The following is a 23881-nucleotide window of genomic DNA, read 5'->3' on the forward strand; positions in this document are numbered from 1 at the left end:
AGCAGGATCCATTCTATTAATTCATGCAGCACATTCAGCACAGCCACTTACCTGTACTTCACCAGTATTCTGGATGGTTTGCTTTTGCATGAATACTCTGTTACCTTATTAAAATTGCCACAGAATTTGTTTTCACCACATTTTCAGGTTGTGCTACACAGGTGAGCAATCACCTCACTACACAAGAAACTCTTCTCATCACCATTCTGATACCTTGGTCACCTGACTTCTGCTAATTCACTCTCTCAAAACCCTTCTTAACTTACAACACATTTCATTTAACCTTCTCCCATCTAAGAAAATCTGTCTTAAAGTCTCTTGATATAAGCAATGTTAGTTTCTTGTGCCACTATTTCTGAAAGAGAATATTGAAAGGAAATTGCTTTTCAGATTCAGGAAAGCATTCTGATATTATACCTTCTGTATGTCATGACTAAATTGGTTGAGTTCTTGAATATCTGTTATGACAATACTTTGCCTTTACCCGGAATACAGATCTGTCTGCATATCATCTTATGATCAGTGTCAGTTTGGCAGAAAAATCACAATATCTTCTGCTACCCTGGAATCAGTCAGGTACTCAGCTAACATTCTTAACAGTTTGCAACACAGACGGTTCAATGCTATGATTGAAATGTTCCTTAGACGCCCTCTTGTGGTATCATAATCAGCAGCGACAGGGAAATAAATATTTTTGCATCTAAGTTCCGAAGAAGGGTCATGGCCCGAAATGTTGACTGTTTATTCATTTCCATAGATGCTTCCGCCAGTGTTTTGTGTGTGTTACACTGGTTTTCCAGTATCTGCACAAACTCTTGGTTTTTTTTGTAATCATATTTAGTGCTTTGTGTTCTGTAGTTGTCCATAAAATTTTAATACACAGAAGCCTCATTTACAGATCCTGTTTCTGAATGTATTTTGCTGTTGGTAATATCTTGTCAAAGCAATTTTGATGTCTGAACAATTAAGGCTGGCTTTCCGAAATGAAATTAGGAAGGTCTTTTTGTACACAGAGACTAGTGGAACCTGAAACCTTACTAGAAATTTTCATTCTTGAGGCTGACAGCTTTTGTTTGACAAGGTTGCTTAGCATATGCAGGCAAAGTTAAAGTGCCAGCTATAACCTCATTAAATTGCAGGCTATATTGTACGTGACTGAATGGCCAGTCCTGTTCCTTTTATGTTTAATAATTTAATCTGTTTGTTTTAACTGAGGGCTGTACTTTTCCTTTCTGCCTAGACTATCAGTCATTACCCAATGCTTCCTGTCCACGAACTTATACCAGCACAGATGCCACCGCAAGAGCCAGTCGAGTAAAATTTGCAGATGAAAAACCACGAAAGTTTTCTACATTGGACCTCAACTTGAAATTTCAGGATGAGGCTGAGGCCTATCACAGGGTCACATTCCGCCCACACTTCACCCCACACCCAGGTACTGTACTTCTTTAAATTTCTGTACCAAATTACAAAGGCAGGAAGAGCCACACCTTTGGCCAATTCATCTGTTGCCCCTCAGCACATTTGCTTTGGTTTGTTGTCATTGACGAGTGCCTGCCACAAAGAGCAGCATCTCATTTTACGACAGGATATGTGGATCATTGATGGAAAAATCTACAAAAAAAAAGCTTTATAAATTTCAGGTAGTGAATTTAAGAGCATAAGATACAGGAACAGAATTAGGCCATTTGCTCCATCGAGTCTGCTCCCCCCCATTTCATCATGGCTGATCCAATTTTCCCTTCAGCCCCCATCTCCTGCCTTCGCCCCGTATCCCTTCATGCCCTGACCAACCAAGAATCTATCAACCTGCATCTTAAATATACGTAAAGACTTGTCTTCTACAGCTGCCCCTGGCAAAAAATTCCACAGATTCATCACTCTCTGGCTAAAGAAATTTCTCCCCTCTATTCTGAGGCTGTGTCCTCTGGTCTTAGACTCACCCACCATATGAGACGTCCTCTCCACATCGCTCTATCTAGCATTCGGTAAGTTTCAATAAGATCTCGCCTTATTCTTCTGAATTCTAGTAAATACAGGCCCTGAGCCTTCAAAAACGCTCTTCATATGACAAGCCATTCTGCAACATAAAATGTAAAAGCAATCAGTCCCAACACAGACCCCGTGGAACACCACTGGTCACTGGCAGCCAACCAGAAGAGGCTCCTTTTATTCCTAGTCTTTGCCTCCTGCCAATCAGCCACTGCTTTATGCATGCCAGAATCTTCACTATAATACCATACCCTCATAGCTTGTTAAGCAGTCTTATGTGTGGCACCTTGTAAAAGTCCTTCTGAAAAATCCAAGTACACGTCAACTGATTCTCCTTTGACTATCCTGCTTGTTATTTCTTCAAAGAATTCCAATAGATTTGTCAGGCAAGATTTTCCCTTGAGGAAACCATGCTGACTACAGCCTATTTTGTCATGTGCCTCCAAGTACCCTGAGACCTCATCCTTAATAATCAATTACAACATTTTCCCGACCACTGTGGTCATACTGACTGGCCTATAGTTTCCTTTCTCCTGCCTCTCCCCCGTTTGCAATTTCCCAGTCTTCTGGAACCATTCCAGAATCTTGTGATTCTTGAAAGATCATTACTAATGCCTCCACAATCTCTTTAGCCACCTCTTTCAAAATGCTGGGATGTATACCATCTGGTCCAGGTGACTTATCTACCTACAGACCTTTCGGTTTCCCAAGAACATTCTGTCTTGTAATGGTTAGTTCACACACTTAATAACCCCTGATACCTGGAATTTACACCATACTGCTAGTGTCTTCCACAGTGAAGATCGATGTAAAATACTTATTCAGTTCATCCACCATTTCCTTGCCCCCATTACTACCTCTCCAGCATAGTTCTCCAGCAGTCCGATATTCACTCTTGCCTCTCTTTTACACTGTATGTATCTGAAGAAACTTTTAGTATCCTCTTTAATATTACTGGTTAGCTGCCTTTTGTGTTCCATCTTTACCTTCCTAATGACTTTTTTAGTTGCCTTTGGTTGGTTTTTAAAAGCTTCCCAATCCTCTAATTCCTCATTAATTCTTGCTCTATTATATGCCCTTTCTTTGGCTTTTATGTTGGCTTTGACTTCCCTTGTTGTGTCATCTTGCCTTTAGAATACTAATTCTTCATTGGGATGTATATATCCTGTACCTTCCAAATTGCTTCCAGAAATTCCAGCCATTTTTCTTTTCCAATCAATACTGACCAATTCCTCACTCATTCTTTTGTAATTCTCTTTACTCCACTGCAAACTGATATATCTGACTTTAGCTTCTCCTTCTCAGGTTTCAGGATGAATTCAATCATATTATGATCACTTACCCCTAAGAGTTCTATTAGCTTATGCTCTCTAATCAATTCTGGTTCATTGCACAATATCCAATCCAGAATAGCTGATCCCTTAGTGCAGGGGCCCCCAACCTTTTTTGCACCACGGACCAGTTTAATATTGACGATATTCTTGCGGACTGGCCATCGGGGGGTGGGGATGGTGTTCGAGTTCAACAGTGTGTGACAGGGAATGAGGAAAGGTGCAGCTGACTCGTATCATTTCGTATTGCCAAATCATATCGTTTCCGTGCAGCCCGGTGGTTGGGGACTACTGCCTTAGTGGGCTCAGCCATGATTTGCTCTAAAAAGCCATCTCGTAGGCACGCTAGAAATTCCCCCTCCTGTAATCCAACACCAACCATATTTTCCCAATCTACCCACATATTGAAGTCCCCCATGACTATTGTAACATTGCTCTTTTGGCATGCATCTTCTATCTCCCATTGTAATTTGTAGACCAGATCCTTACTATGTTTGAGGGTCTGTATACAACTCACATCAGGGTCTTTTTACCCTTGCAGTTGCTTAGCTTTATCCACAATGATTCAATGGCTTCTGACCCTATGTGATCTGTCTCATGACTTGATTTAATTTTTTACCAATAGAGCAACACCACCCCTTCTGCCTTCCTGCCTGTCCTTTCAATATAATGTGTATCCTTAGACAGTAAGCTCCCAGCTATAACCTTTCAGCTATGATTCAGTGATGCCTACAACATGAAACATGCCAATCTGCAACTGTGCTCAAGTTTATCTACCTTATTCCTTATACTGCACGAATTCAAATATAACACCTTCAGTCCTGTGTTCACCCTTTTCGACTTTTTCCACCTTTTATATTGCAACTCATCCTGTTAACTGCAATTTTACCCTATCAATATGCTCTCCTCACTACATTGTGTCTGTTTGTAAACCAGCTCCCTCATCTTCAGCACTACCATATACCTTTCCTACGATACTTCTTGCATTGAAATATGGGCAGCTCAGGTCACTAGTCGCACCATGCTCAACCTTTTGATTCCTAACATTGTCTGAAGTCTTACTAACATCTCCCTCTACAACCTCTCCACTAACTGTTCTGGCACTCTGGTTCCCATCCCCCTGCAACTCTGGTTTAAACCCCACCATGCAGAAATTAACAAACCTTCCTGATGGAATATTAGTCCCCTACAGTTCAGGTGCAAACTGCCCTGTCTGTACAGGTCCCACCTTCCCTGGAAGAGAACTCAATGATCCAAAAAATCCTATGCTCTCCCTCCTATAGCAACTCCTTAGCCATGTATTAAACTGTGTAGTCTTCCTAGTTCTAGCCTCACTCGCGTGTGGCATGGGGAGCAGTCTTGAGGTCACAACCCTGGAGGTCCTGCCCTTTAACTTAGCACCTAACTCCCTAAACTTCCTATGCATAATCTTGTCACTTGTCTTATCCATGTCATTGGCACCTGCATGGACCACGACTTCTGGCTGTTCACCGTCCCATTTAAGAATGTTGAGGATGCACTCAATCTGATATATCCCACCACCCTGACACCTGGGAGGCAACATTCCATCCAGGAATCTTGTTCTCGTCTGCAGAACCTTCTGTCTGTTTCCCTAACTAACAAATCCCCGATCACCACAGTGTGCCTCTTCTTCCCCCCTTCCCTTCTGAGTCGCAGAGCCAGATTCAATGCAAGAGACTTTCCTCTGTTAGATCGACCCCCCTCCCCCCAACGGTATCCAAGGTAACATACCTGTTGTTCAGGGGGATGGCCACAGAGGTACACTGCACTGGCTCCTTAACTCCTTTCCCCTTCCTGACTGTCACCCAGTCTCCGGAGTCCTGCACCTTGGGTGAGGTGTAACTACCGCTCTATATGTTTTAACTATGAACCCCTCAGCCTCTCAAATGACCCGGAGTTCATCCAGTTCCAGCTCCAACTCCTTAATGCGGATTGTTAGAAGCTGCAGCTGGATGCACTTCTCGCAAATCCACATCCCACAAATGAAGCATTCTACTATCCTGCCTGTCCTAGCTGAGCAGATATAAAGAAAAGAAGGGAAAAAAAAAACATAACCTTGAGAGCTTTTCTTTCCTTGGCTTTCTCTGACTGAAGCCTCTTCACAGAAGCCGCAAAGAACTAAATCCTCAAGATCACCACTCTGACTGTCCACTCAGATGATGGCCACTCTGCTTGCCCCTGCCTTCTTTTAATTTGCTCTTGCTAATCAAAGCTGGTCACTGGTCACTGGTCAAAGCTCTTTTTTCCTGTAGCCACCCGCTGCTGCCCTTTCTACTCGGACAGTGGACCTGAATGAAATCCCCTTTTCTCAAAACTTCTGATTTCGGTTTTGGTTGCGGATTTTAGGTGAAATAATGTAGGAAGTGCTGAAATCTGATGCTGTGGATGGTTTTAGTTGCAGTACAAAACAATATCTTTATGAAGAATGTCACTTGTCAGCGGCTGGAGATTCAATTTTTAGTGCAGATGTTTGCAGTATGGAAGTGAATGTTTCAGTCTATCAGCTCTGGCAGAAACACCCTAAAGTCAACCCATACCTATTTCTTGCAATTTTATCTTATTTGTTGGATGAATGATTCTTATTTCATTCCTATTTGTAATTTGTTTTGAGATGGTTATTGATGTAGAGGATTTCTTGATAAGAGTGCCACCTGCTGCCTTGCAATGCTCAACTTGTGCTTTCACGTTTTATTGTGTATTATGAATTGCATCTCTGGAGAAATATCAAAGTAAGTCTTTCTGAGAGAGCATTCTGATTTAATCATCATTCGGATTGTGCATCCTTCTGTCACACCTAAATAAAATAAGCATCAGAAACTTCTACTACCACTGTGTTATCCCTGGCACAGTGATGTCAAGAAAACAATCTCTTCCTCAATGTCACAAAAACAAAGGAGCTGGTTGTGGATTACAGGAGGAATGGAGACGGGCTAACCCCTATTGACATCAATGGATCTGGGGTTGAGAGGGTAAACAGCTTCAAGTTCCTCGGCATCAACATCACCGAGGACCTCACTCACGTGGTCTGTGCACACCAGCTGTGTGGTGAAAAAGGCACAATAGTGCCTCTTTCACCTCAGATGGTTGAGGAAGTTTGGTATGGACCCCAAATCCTCAGAAATTCTTACAGGGGCACAATTGAGAGCATCCTGACTGGCTGCATCATTGCCTGGTATGGGAACTGTGCCTTCTTTAATTGCAGGGCTCTGCAGAGAGTGGTGCGGACAGCCCAGCGCATCTGTAGTTGTGAACTTCCCATGATTCAGGACATTTACAAGGACAGGTGTATAAAAAGGGCCCGTAGGATCATTGGGGACCCAAACCATCCCAACCACAATCTATTCCAGCTGCTACCATCTGGGAAGCTGTACTGCAGCATAAAAGCCAGGACCAACAGGCTCCGGGACAGCTTCCTCCACCAGGCCATCAGACTGATGAACTCACACTAACTTGAGTGTATTCTATATATTACATTGACTGTTCTATTTATTAAATATTATTATAAATGACTATGATTGCACATTGCACATTTAGATGCAGATGTAACGTAAAGATTTTTACTCATGTATGTGAAGGATGTAAGAAATTAAGTCAATTCAAATTATCTGGCTACTTACCCTTGGGAGTTAGAGTTTTTTTTCGGAAAACTCTTAAACAAGAACTCATACCACTGCCACTGGTTCACCTTCCCTTACGACTAGAGGGGTTGTTTAATTGTTCTTTAATACATTTTGTTCTTTAACAATATTGTTTCCAGGACTTTAAAAACCTGCTTGTGATTTCTTCAAGCATGAGATTAATACTATGTTCTTCATTTGCATCTTTAGTAGATGAAACTTTGGGGGAGCTGGTTACACAGCTGACACAGTTGTGTTTTTTTTACTCTGATAATATGTAACAGAACTTGTCTTGAGTCTTGGTTGGAACTTCCAGTTGCAGAGTGTAATGCATATACACAAAGAGTAAAAGAATACATAAGATTGACCTGCTGTGATTGCTTGTGTTTGTTTGTAGCACGCTTTTAATGTGCTTTTATAAAGGCATATTTTACTCCTCAACTTCACAACAAATTTACTTGAGGACTGATCATTTCTTACAATTTCTACATGATGGCTGTGGGGAACATGCTCAGTAGTGTCGTGGTTAACACAACACTTTATAGTACAGACAACTTGGGTTCAATTCCCACCGATGCCTGTAAGGAGTTTGTACATTCTCCCTGTGACCATGTGGGTTTCTACTCGGTGTTCTGGATTCCTCCCACAGTCCAAAGACATACTGGTTGGTAGGTTAATTCGTCATTGTAAATTGTCTCGTGACGTTTTTAGGATTAAATCAGAAGGTTGCTGGGTGGATGGCTCAAAGGGCTGGAAAGGCCTATAAAAAGACATTAAAAATAATTTGGATTCTGCTCCCCAAGCTATGGACTGTGCACCACTTTTCACAAGAAGATATTAAACTAAGGCGCCATCTGTCCTCCAAGGTACCGTTCAAATGAAAGGAGAATTTTTTGTAAAGCCTTGTTCAGCACTTATTCCTCAATCATTAGCACAGGAATTAATTAGTTCTGTATTTAATTACAGTTTGTGTGGCCTTAGTAAATGAAAATAGTTGTTTTCACCACTGATAAGTTATACAATAGTGAATGAACTTCAGGAGCAATTTATCCTAAAGATCCTTAGATATTACAGCATGGCAAGTTGATCTTACACTCATTCTGTTTCTGGCATTCCCACAACCAAAGGTCTGACTTTAAGGACTCTTTATATCGTTATTGCTATTTATTTATATTTGCATTTGCACAGTTGGTTGTTCATTGCTCCTGTTCTATAGGTTTGCTGAGTATGCCCGCAGGAAAAAGAATCTCAGGGTTGTATGTGGTGACATGTATATACTCCAATAATAAATTTTACTTTGAACTTTTATGCATATTCTCCACAGGCTACTCACGCAATGTAGAGGGTCAACACCCTGGATCATCAGCAACTTGCACTTCCAATGGTGTCATGCCAGCCACTGAGATGAATGAAGAAGCACAGAAGGCTGAGAACCAATCTGCCGGAATGGTGTATGGTCACCCCACAGCCGTGCTGAAACTACCTGGCGGACATCTCAACACCGTCCCGACTACTGCAGCTTCCTGCCAGGTAGAGGAGCCACATCTCAGGAGGCCACTTGCACCTCAGAGATCTTGTGGTCCTGACCATAGGGGCAGTGACGTCAGCAATAGATGCGGTGAGGTGAGTTGCTGTAGATAAACCTTGCCCATAGCAACTTCACCATACCTAAGATCATAATTAGGCTAAAACAAAAAAAAAACAAAGCAGTATAGATATTGAAAACTGAAATAAAATGAAAACGTTGGAAGAAGTAATCCAGTAACCCTAGCCATTGTCACAGCAATGGTAGCTCTTTTTTTTTTCTCTCTGAGGTTGTTACAATTTCTCTAGCATTTTCAATTTTTATTTTATATTCATTGATGGGTGGATTTGGAGGGTCATTAGCACTCAATTTATTCAGACTAGTCTGGATTATTAGTGCGACATTTATTGTCATTTTGCTTTGAGTAAGATTACACTTGCATTAGCTGTTTCCCTCCAAAGACAGCCACTGTTCTCCCTCATTTAATTTCTTTGGGAAAGTATGATTCGTTATTCTTTTCTTCTGTTGTGTATGTAAATCCCATATTGTAGAAAGCACTTCTCTGTTTATTTGAAAGTTGTTGCACTTCACTCTTTAATTTTATTTGGAGATACTACACAGAACAGGCCCTTCCTCCCCAACGAGCCGAGCCGCCAGCAACCCACCTATTTAACTAAACCTAGCCTACTCACAGGACAATCTACAATAACCAATTAACCAACTAACCAGTACTTTCTTGGACTGTGTGAGGAAACCAGCAGCTGGGGGAAACCCACACGGCCACAGGGAGAATGTCCAGTCTCCTTCCCAGACAGCAACCGAATTAAACTACTCCCCAAGCTGTAATGACATCGTACTAACTTCTATGCCCTGATTTTTTGATCCCAGAAACCAAATTGTCCTCATGCTGGGTCCCAAACCAAAACATCGACAATTCCTTTCCTCCCACAGATACTGCTTACCTCAGCAAGTTCCTCCAGCATATTGCCTTTTACTTCAGATTCTAGCATCTGTAATTTCTAGTGTCTCCATTGTACATGAACAGGAGCCATTGCTGCACTCTGGCATCAGTCAGATGAATGTCCAATATGGACTACCTGGTGATATCCCCCGCAGTTCTTCTGTTTTCAGTTTTTGCTACGTGAAAATTATCCCAGAATGGCTATAAGTGTGATTATCAGAATGTGCAATTAGAAGTGCAATTATCATTGGCCAGAGAATTACAATTCCCTACAGCATTATTTCTCAGTTTAAACAGGGTTGCTGTATCTATGAGTAAAAGTCAGTATTGCAAATGACGAATCTAGATGGTCTGAAACTCTTTTTCCGCAAAGTAATGTGGTATGTACCAAGGCGACAACAGTCCCAATGCAAGTAATATCATAAGAACAGAAAATGTTAGTATTTATTAAGTCAGACAGTGACTAAGGAGGAAGAAACTGTCTTTGGGGAGAAAATTGGTAAGCTCGCTCATAATACTGAAAGTACAATTGGCAAAAGACTTCTGTTGTGATATCTGCTAGGTCATTAACATAAGTAGACTATTACTATGCTATTAGCCAGTGCTAAACTGACGTTTAGCCATCGTTAGCTGGAGTGGATGCTAAGAAGCAGTTTGCTGATATACCAGTTTTTTGGACCATAGAAAATTGCATCAGAATATTTTAAAATCAAGAAGCTGCAGATGGTGGAAGTGAAAAGCAGAGTGGAAATGCTGCAAGGTCTTTGAATATTTCCAGCATCTTCTGTTTTAAATTTGTAATTTTATATCATTTTCTTTGTTGTATGATTTCTATTGTACAGAAGGTTCAATCAGTACCTTTTGAAGCACAAACAACGAATTCTCCAACAATAGATCGAATCATCTTTAATCCGAATCTCATGAAAAGTTTCCTAGATCTTGTTGACAGATACTGGAATGGATTTAAATCACTTCATTGTAATGAAAAATTTCTGTGTAAGTACTTTGTTGCTTTGATAAATGTATGTTTATTTCAGAGGATGGGTGTAGTTTTGCCTGGCCCTCCCCATTTCCTCACTGTAACTATATTATCAACGAGTCAATCTGGATTCCCAGTTAGAATTTCATCATGGGTTCAATCCTTGCTCCAAATCTTTGGTGCTTCAGTGCATACTAAATGAATGTTGCCCTGTCAGAGGTTTTCACTTTTGAATAATGTTTTAATCTGAGATTATACGTGTTCCTTTCAGGGAGATAGAAAAGTTCTAATGATACACATGCAAAATGCTGGAGGAACTGAGCAAGTCAGGCAGCATCTATGGAAATGAATAAACAATCAACATTTCGGACCAAGACCCTTCTTCAGGACTGTAAAGGAAGGGGGAAAGACACCACAATAAAAAGGTGGAGCGAAGGGAAGGAGGATAGTTAGAAGGTGATAGGTGAAGCCAGGTGGGTAGAAAAGATAAAGGGCTAGAGAGGAAGGAATCTGATAGAAGAGGAGAGTAGTCCGTAGGAGTGATAAAGGGCTGGAGAGGAAGGAATCTGATAGAAGAGGAGAGTAGTCCATAGGTGTGATAAAGGGCTGGAGAGGAAGGAATCTGATAGGAGAGGAGAGTAGTCCATAGGAGTGATAAAGGGCTAGAGAGGAAGGACTCTAATAGAAGAGGAGAGTAGTCCATAGGAGTGATAAAGGGCTGGAGAGGAAGGAATCTGATAGGAGAGGAGAATGAACCATTGGAGAAAGGGAAGGAGAAGCAGATCCAGGAGGAGATGATAGGCAGGTGAGAAGAGGTCAGAGTGGAGAATAGAAGAAGAGGGGAGGGGGAGGGGAAAAAAGAGGGAGGTAAGAGGTGTAATGATGCTATTTTGAAGGAGTACAGAATACTCCTTGGCACTTTGGCCAAAACAACCATCAACTCAAATGACTGCACACAATGTCCTTCATTATCTCTGTGAGGCACTTCAGAATGTCCAGATATCAATAAAATTAGTTCCCTTTTTTTCCTAGTTATCATTGGTTCCAATCTGGGCAACATTTTTGACAGCAAGGGCCCAGATGTGAATTTAAATTTTGTCTCTTTTAATGAGGCACTTAAAAGAGATGTTGATTCTTCTGACGAAGTCCTGACGAAGGGTCTCGGCCTGAAACGTCGACTGCACCTCTTCCTAGAGATGCTGCCTGGCCTGCTGCGTTCACCAGCAACTTTGATGTGTGTTGCTTGAATTTCCAGCATCTGCAGAATTCCTGTTGTTTGTTGATTCTTCTGCTGCATTTGCTGGTGTTTGAATGTATTGGGTTATGTCAAACAAATAACATAGCTTTTTTTTCATAACTAAATTGGAGTATTTATGAGCTTCATCTTTATTGGCATAATGCTTAAATAGTATCTATTATTGAATATACTATAAATTTGGTGAAGTCATGATTTTAGTACTGCAGTCACTCAACTAAAAATGTCTTGCAGTCAGTGTACAAGTGGTTCTGGGATCCTGTCCACCAGACATGCTATGGAGCTCTGCACTTACTGACGTTCCAGCTACTGATTTTATCATAGTTTCAGGGACTCAATTGGAAAATTTTAAAAATTATATCTCCCTACCAGTAAAAGATTATCACTTTACTGCCTTCATGGAGAGTGCTTCAACTTCTCTCTGTACTAGATTTTTTAATTTATTTGTTTCAAGATGTGAAAAAGGGACTACAGAGAAGTCATCCGAGAGCAACAAAAGAATAAAGTTTGTGTGATTTAATTGGAAGACCTCTGGGTGAGACAGAGAATCAGGAAAACCTTACCATAATATTTTATTTAATTTATAATTAGAATTAAGAAAGGGAATTATATCCATTTATTCACATTCCTTTATCTAATTGATCCCAGAGAAAATTTAATCCACTAGTTCAAATTTCCATCGTTCACCTTTCCTCTTTACCTTGCTTGCATTCCTAGTCTATCGTACACTTCTCATCTTTTTCTTGTTCATTTACTTTCTACCCTTGATTTTTCAACACCTTTTCCCTCTACTCTCCTTCTCTCTTCAGCCTTTTCCTCTCCCTCTTCTCTACTCTTTTTCCCTCCTTCCTTTAGCCTCAACTCCCCAGTCTTCAGTGCTCATTTTTAATCCCCCCCACAATGTAAGGCTTTTAGTATGTTACTTAACTGTTCACTTTTCTGTTTGTGTGGATAGATCAGGCTGGGAAAATATTAACGGCATTACAGAAAGATATGTTGATCAAAAACACATCAGAAGAAATAACAATGTTTCAAGATGAATCGAACAATTTAAAAGCAGAGATTAAGTCTTTGGAAACATGTCTTTGTCAGCAAAAGCTAAGATATACTGAAGAACTTCAGTCAATTTCAACGCAGCTAACTCAAGCTCAAAGAGATATGGTAAGGATTCATTGATTCACTGTGTGAAATGTAGACAGTGTGATTTGATAGGATTTTAAATTAATGTGATGTTGTAGGATATTACATACATCAAGCCTGTCCATAGTTATCGACATCTCAACTCAGCTGCAGACTGTAGTTTCATTACCCTTATTATCCATAAAAATCTACTCATTTCAATTTTAGGTTTTTAAACAAAGCCTCAGCCTATACACCTTTTTTCTCTGGGAAAGAGTTTTCTGGATTACTGAGCTCTTTTTCAAGTACTTCCTTATCAGCTCTAAAATATCTGAAACCCTTGCCAAAATTTACCTAGTTGTTCAACATGCAAAATACAATGGAGAAACTCAGCAGGTTGGGCAGCATCCATGGAAACGAACAGTCAACGTTTCAGGCTGAGACCCTTCGTCAGGTCTGAAGAGAGAGGGAGCAGGGGACCTATAAAGAAGGTGGGGGGAGGGTGGGAAGGAGAAGGCTGGTAGGTGCCAGGTGAAAAACCAGTAGGGGGAAAGATCAAGGGGTGGGGGAGGGGAAGCAGGGAGGGGATGGGCAGGAAAGGTGAAGAAGGAATAGGGGAATCACTTTTATGTATTGAGTTGCTACCATATGATTGGCTGATTAGATAATTGCATAAATAGGCAGGTATACAGCTATACCTAATAAAGTGGCCACTGAGTGTATGTCAGGATTAAATTCCATTTGCCATTGCTTTATCCAACTTCACAGATGGGAGCTGAGAACATACTGTCTTTTGTTTATTTCAAAGCCTATTCTTCCACTGTTTCCCATCATTTATCCAGAAATCTGCAGCTCATTTCCAAAAGTAGAGGTGGTTATATTCATCCGTTCCTGTAATATCACATGCAACTAATGATGTTCAAAGTCTCATAGTGTGTTTAAAAGATTTTGATACAGTAGGTGCTAATGACTGGTGGTGGTATCACCATTGGAAGGACAAGATGGGAAGAAGTTTCATTTGGAAGGTTACTGAGTTGGAACTGGTGTATTATTGCCACATGTACTGGGGTACCATGAAAAGTTTGTCTTGTTTACTGTTTATATATTAAATAGTACATTGAGGTAGTACAAGGTAAAACAATAATAATACAGAATAAAGTGTTAACAACTACAGAAAAAATGCAATATGGTTAGACAATAAGCTGCAAGATCATAAAATAGATTGTGAGATCAAGGATCTTTTGAGTACTGTGCGGCTACTTGGAATATTGTGTTCACTTCTAGTCACCTCATTATAAGAAGTGTATGGAAACTTCAGCGGGTGCAGAGGAGATTTACCAGGTCTGAACTAGAGGGCTTGTCTGATGAAGATACGTTGAGCTAACAAGGGCTTTTCTCTTTGATGCAAAGGAGGATGAGAGGTGACCTGATAAGAGGCATAGATGGAGTGGATGGCCAGAGACTTTTTCCCCAAGATGGAAATGGCTAATATAACTTTAAGTTGATTGGAGGAAAATATAGTGAAGGGATACATTTACGGCTACGGATCCTGCCTGGGTGGCCTGGGTTATAGGGGTGCTGTACAGATGAGCTTTGCACCAGTTGCCTCCATCTCTCACAGTTGTGGGCAAGTACCTGGGTTGCGGCAAAGTTCTCTCCAGTCCACTCTGCAACGTTGTCTGTCCATTTCTTCCTCTGACTGCCCCTTTTTCTTTTCCCCTCAACCATCCCCTGAAGAATGGTCTTTGACGGTCCACTTGATCTTATTCTGTGGCCATACCATCTCAGTTTCCTCTTCTTTACTGTGGACAGTAGATCTTTGTAGTGTCTCACGTGCTGGGTGATGGTTCTTCATACTTCATCATTTGAGACATAGTCTGTATAGGAGATGCCGAGGAGCTGCCTGAAGCACCTAATTTCTACTGCCTAGATCACCTTTTGCAGTTCTGTTGTCGAAAAGTCCATAATTTGCATGCATACAAGAGGATGGTGAATATAGTCCATGCAGGAGTATCAACTTGGATCTGAGAGCGATGTTGTCGTCTCTCCAGATTGGTTTTAGTTTAGCTAATGTTGCTGTCGTTCGGGCTGTCTTTCCGAGGACTTCAGGCTTTGATCATTCTTGGTTGATGATGGCGCCAAGATGCTTGAACCATTTGATAGTCTCTAGTTCTTGTCTATTGACTGTGATTTTTGTTGTGATTGGCTCCTCACTGTTTCTCATCGGCTTGGTTTTATCAGCACTGATCTCTATGCCATATCTGGTAGATGTATCGTCCAGACGGTTCATGAGGCAGGCCAATTCATCCTCACTTCCTGCCAGCCCATTAATGTTATCAGCAAACCTGACTTTCAACATCACTTGGCTTTCAGGGCTGAAAGGACTTGTGGTTCTATAATTCTGGCACTGCTGAAGGTTCCCTTTCTTGCGGAGAGTGATGACGAGTGATTTTGTCCAGGACGTTGGCCGTTCCTCGTTCCGCCATTCAAAATTTTCCTGGAGCAAATAATGACAGATTTTGTTGCAGATAGTGGTGAGGATGTCTATCACTGTCTCTGCCCCATGTTTTATCAGCTCAACCGTGATGTCGTCTATTCCTGCATCTTTCCCATTCTTCAGCAATCTTCTGGCTGCTTCTACTTCTTCCTGCAGAATTGGAAAGTCATCATCGTTTGACAAGTCCTGGCTTGTGAGTACTGGGATCTCCTTAGGTCTGACAGTTGTAAAGGTCTGAACAATACTCAATCCATCTGCTAAGAATGTCTTCATCTTCTGTGAGACAGATTCCTTCTTTGTTTTGGGTGGTGCTGGCTCATGACGGTCTCTGTTTAGTGAGGTCCTTCACAATTTGAAATGCTGGCCTGTTGTTGTTCTTGTTCAGGTTATCTTCTATCTCTGTACATTGTCTCTCAATCCATTCGTCCTTGGCCTTGATCGTGTTTTTCCCAATCTTCCTTGCAGCCACCTTGGCATTCCAGGCCCCTTGATGATTAGAATGCCCTTTTTGTCCACATTGTCAATAATGGCCTGGAGTTGGGTGTAGAATTCCTCCACTTGGTCATCTTTATAGTCAGTCATTGGTTTGCAGGCCTGTATTATTGTGATGTTGAAAGATGGTGCTCTGAGGCAGATGGAAATAAGCGTGTTTAATACTGGGTGGCACCCGAGTACTGAGTTCTTGATGCTCTTGTTGACAGGAAATCCTACCCCATTGGCATGTTTGTCAAATTCTCCAATGTTGTATAGTATATGGCCTTCCTCAGTAAGATGTTCACTTAGGTTTTTCCATCTGACTTCAGAGTCACACGATGTGCCAGGTATACCCCTCCAGCTGATATGTGAGCTCCTGCTCTTTCCCTGCTTGGGCAAGTTTTCTCATGTTCTGTGTAGCTAATGAGATATAATCTTTCCCATGGATCTTCTGTGGTGAGGTTACACTAGTAGCTTACTTAACACCTCCACCCTGGTGTGCAACAGATGGTGCAGTCCTTGGGTGACCCGGGTGGTGACCAGTCTGATATGGGGCCTTTTACTATGTCCATCATGTCGTATGCCTTGGGCTGGTAAGGCCTGGCAGTGCCCATCCTTCTCCAGGCCAGATCACAGCCAATGTCCTCCAACTCAATGGCTTTCCATGGTTTCGAACATGTGGCCGTTGTAGTCCTGACCAGTGATTTTGTCAATGAGGGCCTTCACCCAGTGGTGCCGTGTTAACATCACCCTCTCATGTCATTTAGCCTGCCAGCTGAAGCAGTGTCCCACTTGGAGGCAGACGAGATTTAGGAGATAGATGAGGACCAGTGATGCCCGTCCACACTACGAGGTAGAGTGCAGCTGCCAGACATCAAAGGTACAACCTCTAGCCATTGCCTCTTTACACAGAGAGTGATGGGTGTGTGGAACGCCTGGCCAGGGGTGGTGGTAGAGGCAGACAGATAAACACATGGATGATAAAAAAATGGAGGGTTATGTAAGAAAGAGGGGTTAGCTTGATCCAAAGTAAGTTAAAATGTCAGCACAATACATTGTGGGCCGAAGGGCATGTCCTGTGTTGTAATTTTCTATATTTTGTGCTTCCCCAGACAGAGTGAAAAGCTCAGTTATAGAGGACATTCATCCAAAATTCATACGCTTATGACTGATAACATAAGTAGAAATAGGGTTCAAGCAGGAAATTAGTCACATAGAATGAAGCACATAAACCAATGTAGAATGGTTGATCATTTAGTGGGGGTGGGGGAAATAATGTGCCTAATTGATCTTTCTTCAATGCAATAACCCTCTGCGTTACTCCAGTTATAACCCCCTTTCTTGCATCCCACCTGTGGTAGCTTTGCCTTCAACTATCTAGAATTCCACTTCTGTAGCTTTAGGTCTTTTTATTTCTCTCCTCCTCCTCCTTTAAGATAATCCTGAAAACCTTCCTATTTAAGGACATTTTCAAATATCTCATCCCTCATCAATTTTTATTCACGATCCTTACGTGGAGTTAACAGCGTGAGGTTTTGTTATATGAAAGATGCTGTGAAAGTGTGGCTAGTTGCAGTGTAACTAAGAGTCAGTTTAACACTGAGAACAATCTTCCTTGAGGTAAATGCCTTTTTAAAAACAGAGGAAGGCTGATTGTTTAGGTGTATGGTTACTTAGGTATGCATGGAAAGGCAATGAGTTTATGATTGCCAAGTATAACAAAATTCACTGTATTGTTTTGAACATAAAAGATTAAATCATAAACCCAAAAAAAAATGAAAAGTGGAAATGATCTCAATAGTGGTAGAAACATATGGCTAAAACATATGAAACCCCTTTTTACTGGGTGTCTCTAGAAATGTGGCTCATTAGCCCTTTGCTAACAGCCACTGGACTCAGCCGTGAGAAAACTATCTTTCTCAAACTCCATACGTTTGGGGTTGGTATGATTTGGGTCCCACCAAAACTGGGAAGTTGAGATGTCTCGACCAATCAAACTCTGTTCTGAGGTTTAAATCTCAGCTAGTTGTATTTTAGGATTTTGAGAATAAGCAAAGCCATTTGTCATTATTTTGCTTTCTCACCAAGACACCTTTTGGCTTACCTCAATTCAATTGATTACATCAAATATTAAACTGTTCTTCTTTTAATACACAAAAATTCCAATGCACTGTTTAACATAAGAAATATGCAAACAAATTCCCCAAATAATTTTGCTTTCAAGTAATCATGATCCCAGAATCATGTGAAATCATAATGATTGCTGTTTTTTGTATTTTACCCATTGCAATTTATCAGCATATAACTACTTGCAAATCAATTAGGATGTTATTAAAGTAAATATTTGTTGTCCTTTTCCTCTTTGATATAACTTTAATACTTCCATTAATCCTGCTTAATTGTCATTCTATTTTAATAGGAAGTCGTGAAGAATCGTTTAACTCAGACCGCGGATGAGAAAAATCAACTACAGAATGTTCTGATAAAATTAGAACAAAAATCACATAATGTTTCCAATTCTACAAGCCAACAAGTTGAAGGTGTGATGCTATAAATGAACTCTTATTCACTTTCATTGTTTGAGCAGTATGTATGAATATGTATTTTGAAGAAAAAGCTTTGTTTTATGATTAAAAACTAACCAGTTTGCAAACTGTGGAATGGCTAAACCTATATCTTGCATGATAGAAGATTAGAAAATAAATTCTTCCGACATACACTGAGTGGCCACCTCCTTGTTAATGCAATTATCCTATCAGCCAAACATGCGGCAGCAACTCAATGCATAAAAGCGTGCAGACATGGTCAAGGGGTTCAGTTGCTCAGACTAAACATCTGAATGGGGAATAAGTATGATCTAATTGACTTTGACCATGGAATGACTGTTGGTGCTAGACAGGGTGGTTTGAGTATCTCACAAATGGCTGATCTCCTGCGATTTTCAAGCGCAATAGTCTGTAGAGTTTGGTACGAAAAGCAAAAAAAAAACATTCAGTGAGTGACAGTTCGGTGGATGAAAACGTCTTGTTAATGAGGACAGAGAAGAACGGTCAGACTGGTTCAAGCTGACAGGAAGGCAACAGTAACTCAACTAACAGCGGGTTATAACAGTGGTGTGGGGAAGAGCATCTCTGAATGCACATCACATTGAACCTTGAAGTGGATGCACTGCAGCAGCAGAAGACCACAAACAGACACTCAGTGACAAACTTTATTAGATACAGGAGGTACCTAATAAAGTGGGCACTGAGTGTAGTGAATTTATCAACATGTTTGTTGAAACTAGTGCGCCATTTGTTCTGAGGTTTAAATCTCAGCTAGTTGTATTTTAGGATTTTGAGAATAAGCAAAGCCATTTGTCATTATTTTGCTTTCTCACCAAGACACCTTTTGGCTTACCTCAATTCAATTGATTACATCAAATATTAAACTGTTCTTCTTTTAATACACAAAAATTCCAATGCACTGTTTAACATAAGAAATATGCAAACAAATTCCCCAAATAATTTTGCTTTCAAGTAATCATGATCCCAGAATCATGTGAAACTAACTGACTTTATTATAGGCCCCAGTTACTTTGAGTTTACAGCTCTAACCTGGTCTTGGATTACTAGTCCTTGCAGGTTTGAAGTGCATGACCTGATTGAATTTGTGTGTGTTTGGGTCACTTTTTATACAATTGAACAATAGTCTGGTGTGAACAAGCAAGCCTGCCTATGCTTTCTTTCTTTGATCTTTTCGGCAAGTCCACATTTTTGCACATTTCACTGAGCTTTACGTTCCAAATGTACAACGTAGTTTTGATTATTCCTTTAGTCAATGTTGGACTCTATTTGGCGACCACCTGACAATTCTGGCCATACTATAGTTCAGTCAGTAAACACGTCATTCATATCTTACCTCAAATTTGTTCATATCCTTGCAGTGGTTCTTCACATCCTCCCTCATACCCAAAATGTCAACTAGTTTTTGTTTCATCAGCAAACTTGGGATTATGATATTTTACCTCCTCATCCAATTTGCTGGTATAGTGTGTGATTATCTGAGGCTCTTGCATTGACCCATTTGGTCAGTCTGCCTACCTAAGTAGAATATGTTTATTCCATCTTTAGTCCAATTTAAGAAAATTTTAAAATCCATTTTAATTCATTATTCTTAATTGTGTGCTCTATCCTTGTTAACCAATTTCCTATTTGCTACCTCATAGAAAGATTTTCAGAAATCTAAATTTATCACATCCAGTTGTTCCTCTACACCTGTTCTGCTAGTCACATTGTCAAAGAACTCCCAAGATTAGTTGTACATTGGTCAATAAGACTCTGTTCATTCCTACTGTTTTCAGTGTATTCTGTAATTACATTATTTGTTGTTGATTCCAACATTTGTCCTCCTACTTGTTTTGTGCTAACAGGTCAGTAGGTCTCCGTTTTTGTTTTTGTTTTGTAAATAGTGGAGTCATAGTTATTACCCTTCCATCCACAGGAAGAATTCTAAAATCTACAGAACCTCAGTGGGTGATACAACAGCATCGATCATTTCTAAAATAGCCTTTTTTTCAAACCTCTGGGACACAAGTCATCAGATCCTTGAGAAAATTCTTTCACATTATGGTCACTGTTTCCTCTAAAGACAGTTTGTCAAGATTGCCAGTTAATCCTTTTCCATTGCAGAAAACAAGATAGGAGTTTCCCCTGCTGCCTCTTCAGCATATTGGTCTAGAAAAACATCTTCGAAACTTTATGAATTGATCTTCTACCTGATTACAGCAAATTTGATTTATTAACTCTATGTAGGTTAAAGTCTACAGTATTAACCCCACGCACACACTTATGATTTCCTGATTTACACCATAGTCAATATTATAGTTAGCATTTTGTGTTCTACAAATAATTGCTACCAACATTTTCTGGACAAAGATAAAGATCTTTATTTGTCATGCATACATTGAAACATACAGAAAAATTTTTTGTTTGTATCAAACCAAATCAGCAAGAATTGTGCTGGGCATCCCACATGTGTTGCCACTCTTCCAGCACCAACATAACATGCCCACAACTTACTAATCCTAACCCGTACATTTTTGGAATGTGGGAGGAAATTGGAGCACTTGGGGGAAACCCACATGGTCACAGGGAGAATGTACAAACTCCCTACAGACAGCGGCAGAGATTAAATCCCGATCTTAGAGCAGATGCTGTAATAGAGGTACGCTAACCACTATGCTACCGTTGCACCCATTGCTGTTTCTTAGCTTGACCCAAATTTATTGTTGTTTTCCTTCAAAGGTCTACTCTTTTTTCAAGATCCTTTCTCAACTCTACACTGATCTCCCTTATCAATAGTGCTCCACCATCCTTTTCCCTTTTGCTCAAAGGCTGAATGTCCTGGAATATTTATAAGAGGAGGGCAGCGCATTCCTACTGTTCCCAAACCAACATTTGTCTTTCGGCCAATGTTGCTAGAGCAGTCGTTTCTCTCACATCTATACCTGACACCTTGCTATGCACAAAGTAACTACTTCTGTTCACTCCACAGCATTAGTGACCACCGTTCAATAAGGAAAATGTAGATTTGAATAGCACCATTGCTAAAACTTCACTCCTCTCCTGACATAAGCTTGCACCACTTTTCTGAGCTTCATTTTTATATTTGTATATTTAGACCTGCAGAAACATAATGAGCAGCTGTGTTGCGAGATTGACAGTCTGAAGCACCAGACCCAATGTTACACCAAAATTCAGGACCTGACTGAAAAGCTCCAAGAAAGCCACAGGTAACTGGCAGTTATGTGGGAGAGGGAAGGATATAACTTTGAGGAGTGCTTAAACGACTGGTGGCGTAGTGGCATCAGCTCCAGACTTCAGAGTGGAGGCTCCCAAGTTCAAATCCAGCCGGCTCCCTTGCACACTTTCCATCCGTGCTGTGTTGAATGTCAAGCTATCAACTTGGCCTTGTAAAAATAAGAAAGCCTGCTTAAAAAAAACGCCGTCATGACGGCGCCCCGCTGACTCCACTTGGAGTTAAGGGCTTTCTTCTTCTTCTTCAAACCACAGGTATTTACAAAGCTGTCAAATGACTGTAAGCAAGTAATTCTGACATTACTTTGGTTGAATTTTACCCTAAGTGACTGACACAATTACATGCTGCTGGAATAGACAAGTTTCCCATCAAACCCCCATGGGAAATTACTTTTCAGGTTGACTTCTCCTTGAAAGTGCATTGCAATTACAGGCCCACTCTGGAAGTGTCCTTGGATTTTCAGTGTAATGTTCGTCTTATTTTCCTTCCCCGTTTATGCCTTGATCAATCTGCTGTAGGCTGTAGATAATGCAGTCTGTGAAAATAATTGCAACTTTGTATATAGCATCAGCTTGGTCAAAGAAGGAGGGAAGTGGTAGAGAACCGCTACTCTGGCTGGAGATCTGTGACCAGTGGTGTCCCGTAAGGATCAATGCTGTTTGTAGTATATGTAGACTTAAACATGTAGGAGCAGAACTAGTCCTTTCAGCCCATCAATCTGTTCCACCATTCAATCATAGCTGATTTACTTTTCTCAACTCCATTCTGCTGTCTTCCCCCATAACCCTTAGCAATCAAAAACATATTAATCTACACCTTAAATACACCCAATGACTTAGCTACCTCAGCCCTCTGTAGCAATGAATTCCACAGATTCACCACCCTCTGCCTGAAGAAAATCCTTTTTTAGTTTCAAAGGGATGTCGCTCTATTCTGAGGCTGCGTTCTTTGATCCTAATGAAAACTACTGACTTTGCCCACTCTCACCAGGCCTTTCAATATCCAGTAGATTTCAATGGGATCCTCCCTCATCCTTTTCAGCAACATGAAGTACAGGCCCAGTGACATCAAATGCTCCTCACACAGAAAGCCTTTCTTCCTGGAATCATTCTTGTCCACTTCCTCAGGATCCTCTTCAGAGCCAGCACAACCATCCTCAGATACAGGGCCCAGTTTCCAAATGCCATCTAACTTATGCCTTATAAAGTCTCAGCACTACAACCTTGCCTTTATGTTTTAGTGCTCTCAAGATTAATTCCAACATTGCCCTGATGAAGGGTCTCAGCCTAAAACATTGAATGTTTATGTTCCTCCATAGATGCTTCCTGAGGTCCTCCAGTATGTAGTGTGTTGCTCTGGATTTCCAGCATCTGCAGAATCTGTCTTTCTAACATTGTTTTTGTCTTCTTTACTACTGACTTAATTACTATCTGCAAGTTAAACTTAAGGAAATCCTGAACTAGGACTGCCAAGTTCCTTTGCACCACTGATTTCTGAATTCTCTCTCTATTTAGTCTACATCTTTAATCTTCCTACCTCACCATTCGCTATGCTGTATTTAATCTGCCTCTTCTTTATCCACTCTCTCAACTTGTCCAAGTCCTACAGACTCCCTGCCTCTGCAACACTACATGTTCCTCTACCTATCTTGGTATTACCTGCAAACTTGGTGACAATGTCATCAGTTTCTTGATCCAGATCAATAATACATAAAGTGAACAGTATGATCTAGATGAAAATGAACATGTTATGTTTAGCAAGTTTGCAGACAAAGGTAAAAATTGGTAGAGATGTGGATAGTGAAGCAGAATATAGATCAGCTGGAAATCTTAACAGGAAAAATAGAGGGGAGTTTAGTCCAGACAAATGTGAGATGATGAATTTTAGAAGGTCAAATGCAAAAGGATATACTAAACAGCAGATGCTAAGGAAAGGAATCTTGGAGCAAGCCCATTGAAAGTTTCAACAAAGGTAGTTAGGGTGGTAATGATGGTATTCAACAAGTTTACCTGCATCTATCATGGCAAAGCGTGTAAAAGTTGGCAAGTTATGTTGTAGCTGTGGTTGAGCAATACTTGGCAATACTGTACACAATTCTGGTCACTACACTGCAGGATGAATGTGGAGTCTTTAGAGAGGGAGCACAAGAAATTAATGGGATGTTGCCTCCTGGATTAGAGTGTATTATCTATAAGAATAGGAAAGATAATATGCCAATGCCCTTTATAACTAGTACAAGTCTAAGGTGGGTGGGGGGTTTAAAAAGGAGATGCTCGGGCAATTTTTTTTTTAAATAGAAAGTGGAACATAC

At 40.7% G+C, this 23881-nt stretch overlaps 1 protein-coding gene across 3 annotated transcripts in view; it reads left to right on the top strand.

Annotated features, from left to right (window-relative positions):
• The window catches only part of cep72 (centrosomal protein 72), a 180167-nt gene that overhangs the window by 152904 nt on the left and 3382 nt on the right, over nt 1-23881 (top strand). For all 3 annotated transcript variants that reach the window (XM_072283441.1, XM_072283443.1, XM_072283442.1), the window contains 6 exons: nt 1241-1435; nt 8286-8584; nt 10290-10443; nt 12637-12842; nt 18191-18311; nt 21433-21544. In XM_072283441.1, the coding sequence (XP_072139542.1) occupies nt 1241-1435; nt 8286-8584; nt 10290-10443; nt 12637-12842; nt 18191-18311; nt 21433-21544 (1087 nt within the window). The remainder of the gene's footprint in view (nt 1-1240; nt 1436-8285; nt 8585-10289; nt 10444-12636; nt 12843-18190; nt 18312-21432; nt 21545-23881) is intronic.

The sequence above is a fragment of the Mobula birostris genome, chromosome 19, assembly GCF_030028105.1.
Source record: "Mobula birostris isolate sMobBir1 chromosome 19, sMobBir1.hap1, whole genome shotgun sequence".
NCBI lineage: Eukaryota > Metazoa > Chordata > Chondrichthyes > Myliobatiformes > Myliobatidae > Mobula > Mobula birostris.